The following is a 6,000-nucleotide window of genomic DNA, read 5'->3' on the forward strand; positions in this document are numbered from 1 at the left end:
GTCGTTGGAGACCAAGCAGGTGCCTGGGCCAGGAGCGGGGCTGCTTTTCTCAGTAGCTCGGCCCAGTGTCAAGTGACACTGGCCACACCGTCCCCCTGGTGGTAGCTCCCAGAATTACAGGTCCAGCGCAGGGAGAGAAGTGACCAGCCAGAAATGTCAAAGGTCATTGCCTAGCGGCAATGCTTGGGGGTCACGGGGTAGGGCCCAGCGATTCTTAGGAGGACCAACAGCAGAACAGTGGGCAGGGAAGCTGTGTCCACTCAGCCCCTGCTCCTTAAGATTGGGAAGCAGAGGAGTATCCAAGGAATCTGCCCATCTGCCTGGGGTTCCAAGCTAGAGGACCTCAGGTCTCCCATCCTGAGGGGCGCTCCCAGAAGTGGGGTTCCTCCTGCCACAGTGCCCTTGTTAAAATTCAGACCAGATGGGAACACAGCTAAAAGCTCTTCCTGGGGCAAGAGTCGACAACCCATTAAAATCTGTTCCCCTAGTAGTAGCGCACGGCTGGCATACAGTAGGTGCTACATAAATGCTCGTTGAATGATCAGCGATAGTCACAGGTGGCCTTCTCTCTCCTCCTATCATTTCTCCTCTCCTCTTCTCTCCCCTTCCCTCGCTCCACGTTCCTTCCCCAGTCCCATCTTCCTCTACTCCCGGGCAGGGGGTCGCACACCACTATCCCCCAGGCCAAATCCTGCACTGTTTTTTTTTTGAGCCACTTCATGTTTACAAAATTCAAGTCAACTTGTTAAAATTAGAAGATTTCACATATAATTACAGATGTCCAGTTTCTCATGAAAAGGTAGAAAGTCTGGCAGGAAGAGGCTGGGGTGGAAGGGAGGCCGCCCCTCTGCAGGGGTTGGGGGGTGGGGTTGTAGGACGGGAGGCTGTGCCTGGTTCACAGCCCCCGCTGCTCCGCCTGGTTCACGGCCCAGCTCCTCACACGCCTCCTCATCTTCCTGCTCCGTTCTCTCATCTGTAGAATTGGGACAGTAACGGTACCCATTGCCTAGGATTGCTATGAAGATGAAATGAGTTAATATTTGCAAAGTGGTTAGAACAGGGCCCAGCATAGCACGGGTGCCACGAAAGTATTTGCTATATAAAGCCATGAGTAAAATTCTTTACGGCCTCCTCAGCCCGGCACGCTCATTTCTGGGGCGGTTTTGGCCCCCCGGCATTTGCGTCTGTAACCACCCACCCATCCACGTCTTGTTCAGCTCACAGGACTCGAGAGAAACCTGACTGCAAGGGGCCGCAAGGCAGTGAAGAAGCTCACCTTGGGGGGAACCTCTATGTCCTGGCCTCTAACGTGGAGACATTGCACCCAATTGCACCTGACATCCTTTCATGGCTAAGTCTGCAATTCCTTGACTTCACCCAGGTCAAGCAAGGAGCATCCGAACTCACCATTTTTTTTCAATCTAGCAAGGGGAACACAAGGACACAATGTTGCAGTGTCAGTGATCACCCCAGTGCTCCCGCTGCCCCCTGCGCCAGCTAGCTCAGCGACCCTTCACACGCCCACACTCGTCCATCCCATCCTCTCCCAACTCGCTCGGACAAACCCAGTGGGACCGGGTATCTGCGGGGGAGCAAGGCCACGTGGCACCTGCAGCTGCCGCCTCTCTGCCTGGCCACGTCTCAAGGCTCAGGAGTCACAGCCTTTGCAGAGAAGCCCGGTCTGGGGTATCCCCCCCAGCCCATCCCGTGTCCCTCTGGGCCCTCTGAGCCTGTTACCTGGACACATGTGGGCTCACAGTGGATGCTCTCCTGGCCCAGCCTGGACATTATCACTGGACACTTCATTATGTAGCAGACACGCTGCTCCAACCTTTTCACCCCTGTTTGAAATATTCTGATTTCCAACCTGTAATTTGCTTTCTGGAAGTAGGGCAAAATTCATGTGTGCAAATGGAAGAGAAAAGCACAGTTAATAGGCTGCAATTATAGGTCAGTGACTATTCCCAGCAAGTATGGTTAACATCAATGGACTGGAAGCTGGGCAGGTCTCTTGCAAGAAGGCTGGGCAGTGAGACCAGGACCTTGGGACTGGGGAACCTGGGTCCGGTTTCTGGGCTCCTGCAGCACAGCCCCCACCAGGAAGGCCTCAGGGCTGCGGACATTTGTGGATTTCAGGAAGGTCAGACCTGGGCGGAGAGAGCAAGAGTGTATGCCTTGACAGGTGACAGATGCTGGTTCACACCTTGTCTTCTTCGACCGCTACGAGGGACTCCTAAAGTCGGCTGTCCTATTCCCATTTTATAGATGAGGCAGGTGAGGCTCAGAGTAGGTCAGGGACTAAGTCAACATGGTGATGGGGTGCAGTAGGGAGTTAGGGGGTGTCAAAGAGGAGAAGACCGAAAAAAGGAAGAGAAAGAGAAGGAATAAGTTAGTTTCTGTGATTTCTGCACCCCCCCCCCCGCCCCGTGACCACGGCCTCCTCGGGGGAAACTCTGCTTGGTCAGGGAAGGGAGGACAAAAAAAAGGAAGGAGAGAGGAAATGGATGTGAGGAGAAGAGGAAAATATGAGGGGTCTGGGGGGCAGGGCGCCCCCTCTCAGGGACCAGGCCGGGGGTTTTAAACAGCAGGAACACCGGGAGGCTGTGTCCGCCCCCCACCCCCAGGCTGGCAGCGGCTGCCCACGTCAGGGCAGCTTCTCGTCCTCTGGCCCTCAAAGGCAAGTCCGCTCCCTCGCTGACGGGCACCAGCCCAGCCCTCGGGCCCCAGCCCCCAAACCCATCTCTCTGCATCTTCCCTGGGCGGGGTCCAAGCCGTGTGACGCCTGAAGCTCGTGCAATTTCAGGGAAGGACCTCTTTAGGAAAAAGACTACAAAAATGTCTTTTGCCAACTTTACAGAGTCTTGTGAGCACATGAGGGACCAGAGCAAGAGAGGCGCCCTGGGGCTTACGCTCCATCAGCTCCGAGGTCAGTCAGCCCCTGCGAATCCAGCAGCACCCTTTATTCACGTGATTAAGCACTCACCGAGCACCTACTGTGTGCCAGACCCAAAGGCAAACACCGTGCGTGTGCCCCCACCCCCCACCCCGCCAAAGGCGCTCCAGATCCAGCCGGAGGTGGCTGCGTGAGCACAGCTGTGGGCGGGTACGTAGTCACAGGGCAGCAGGTGCACCGAGAGAAGCAGGTTTAACACAGAGCTGGTCAGCTGTCAAGAAGACTGCCTGGAGGAGGCAGCTTCTGAGCTGGGTTAGCACACCTAGCAGTCCTATTGACCTGCAGAGGCTACTTCTCTACAAGGTCAGAAATCTCAGATACCCACGTATAAACCTAGAAGCCCCTTATCTGGAGTAGAGAAAAATAGCAGTCATAGGACAAGGCTGAAAAGGGATACGCCAAAAGGAAATCCTCCCGGTTCTACCTTCAGAATATATCTAGAATCCCACCCCTTCTCCCTACTCTGGTCCCTGGCCTGCGTTTCTGCCCCTGCCTTCCTTACCTCCGGAGCCCTGATTGTCTGTACTCCACATAGCAGCCATCTGGATCCTGTTCCACACTAGGTCAGATCATGTCATGCCTCTGCTCAAACCTCCCCATTTCTCACTCCGAGGAAAAGCCAAAGTCCTGGAAGGCCCCACATGATTTGCCTCTCTCCTCCCTGACCTCCGCTCCCACTTCCTCACCACCTTCCCTCTGCTCCAGCCACACTGGCCTCCCTGCTCCTTCTCAAGCATGTCAGGCACACTCCTGCCTCAGGGCCTTTGCACTGACTGAGTCCTCTGTCTGGAGCTGCCTTCTCTTAGATACCTGCATGGCTCACTCCCCCACCTCCCTCAAGTCTTTGTGCAAACGTCACCTTCTCAATGATGCCTGCCCTCTTCTTGCCTTTATCCTATGAAAAGCTGCTTCATTTTTCTGTAACTCTTATGTCCTTCTAACCTGCTGTCTCATTTACTTATTATGTTTCTTGCTCCATGGGCCAGGAGTGTTGGTTTTGTTCATCACGGCAACCCCAGCGCCGAGAGCAGTGTTCTGCATATAGAGGGCTCTCAATAAATATTTGTTGAATGAATGAAGCAGAAAGAGGGAGAGCTCTGGGTAGAGCAATCTTTATTGTCTTCTTTGGACTTTCTCTAGTTTCCGTAATTATCTCGTATTGCTTTTGTCATGATTTTGTTTTCAAGTCCCTTTTTAGAAGCTCGCAGTTTCACTTTCAAATTCTTGACTCCATTGTGCATTTGGTGGGAGATGAATACACTATTTCAGAAAACAGCCCTGGAAGCCTTTATGTGGGGGATTCTCTGGTGACACGCGTTCCTTTTAAAAGCACGCGGCTTCCACCTCTATCTTTAGCAAGAGATCAAGGCCGTGCCTCTGGCAGAGGGAGGCTCTGGGAGGTGGGAGATCACTGGGGAAATAAAGTGTCTAAGCCTGGATGTGCAAATTGACCTGGATCGTTTTAGTTTTGCATTCACGTTTGCACTTTGTAAATATTTGCCTGGCATCCCGCTGCTCACACCTGCTTGCTGTCCCCTCAAGTTTATGGAAGGCACCAGGCACCGTCATGTCTCCGTCTCCACCTGGCGCTGCTGGCGCTGCCGTGAAAAGAAAACTCTCCAGCGAAAGCCACAGGTGTCTCTGACAGCGCCTAAAACTAATGGCCTGTGGCTGGCCGCTGTGACTAATTCTCTGATTATTGACTTTATGATTTTACGCTTAAAACTTCTTTATAATAACACACAGAAATGTTTAATGGGCTCTATCCAGAGCCATAAAAATTACTTATTGAACAAGCGTTTTTAAACTATTAATCTATTGTTTTCCATTAATAATGGCTCTCCAAAGAACAGGCGACAGCTTAATGTATCCACAGCATTTCTCCCCGAAAAGTGGCCTTTTAATACAGAAACGCCGCTCCCGAGGCTTCGAGGGTCGGCTGGCCATCAGGCAGCTGACCCTCCCAGGACAGATTAAGGCTCCACCAGTCCCCGAAAGTGCTTTAAGGATTTCCCTATAAAATCCGTACGGGGGCCCTAGGAGATTTTCCTAGCATCTGAGAGAGATGGAAAAGACCCTCTCCCCAGTCTCTCTCAAGGGCCTGTTCTGCAGGGCTCACGGTGGAGGACACAGAGGGAAACAGGCAATTTGCCCATCTCTCTACTCTTGGTCCCTCCAGAAGGATCCAGGGAATGACCTCTGGTACCCACCCCCTTCCTACTTCTGTCGGCAAGCCCACGGCTAAAAGGCCCGTGTTCTGCTGCGTCACGGGAGCAGTCCCCTCACCAAGCGTGAGACGGCTCCCCACCTCAGGTGTCTTCACCCCTGTAGCCCCACATCCATTTATTCTTCCAGGTGATTTAGATTTTGTTTTTTTTTTTTTTAAGATTTTATTTATTTATTCGACAGAGATAGAGACAGCCAGCGAGAGAGGGAACACAAGCAGCTGGAGTGGGAGAGGAAGAAGCAGGCTCACAGCAGAGGAGCCCGATGTGGGGCTCGATCCCGTAACGCCGGGATCACGCCCTGAGCCGAAGTCAGACGCTTAACCGCTGTGCCACCCAGGCGCCCCGTGATTTAGATTTTGAAACACATCCGCACCGGATGGGCCTTTCTTCTACGGTTTCCGGCTGTTCATTCATTCAACAAGTGTTAATTGAGGGTCTACTAAGTACCAGGCAGTGTTCTTTGTTACAGCAATAAACCGGGGCCTTAAACATGTGGACCTTGTCCTCATGGAGCTCCCCTCTGTGCGGGGAGCACAGATGACCAAAGACCGTAGAAGATCGTTTTAAGTAGTGGTGAGTGCTGAGAAGTAATGGGGTGAGATTGTGACCAGGGATAGCCGGGGACTGTGTTTGATGGAGAGTCAAGAAGGCTTCTTGGGGAGGTGGCCTTTGAGCAGAGATGTGAGTGACGGGAAGGAATCTGCAGTGAGAAATGGGGGAGGAGAATTCCAGGCAGGGGAAAGGCAGTTCAAAGGCCCTGGGGTGAGGTATACAGATAGGCCTCTCTGCCCGGGCGAAGGCTTACCCAGCCAACAACTG

General features: G+C 53.0%; 1 protein-coding gene across 1 annotated transcript in view; it reads right to left on the reverse strand.

The window, feature by feature from the left end:
• The window catches only part of CUNH1orf127 (chromosome unknown C1orf127 homolog), a 140,320-nt gene that overhangs the window by 134,144 nt on the left and 176 nt on the right, over positions 1-6,000 (reverse strand). The window contains 2 exon segments of the mRNA XM_040645540.1: positions 1,738-1,881; positions 2,059-2,147. Of these exon segments, the coding sequence (XP_040501474.1) occupies positions 1,738-1,881; positions 2,059-2,147 (233 nt within the window).

Source organism: Ursus maritimus, unplaced genomic scaffold, assembly GCF_017311325.1.
Source record: "Ursus maritimus isolate PB19 unplaced genomic scaffold, ASM1731132v1 scaffold_32, whole genome shotgun sequence".
Classification (NCBI taxonomy): domain Eukaryota; kingdom Metazoa; phylum Chordata; class Mammalia; order Carnivora; family Ursidae; genus Ursus; species Ursus maritimus.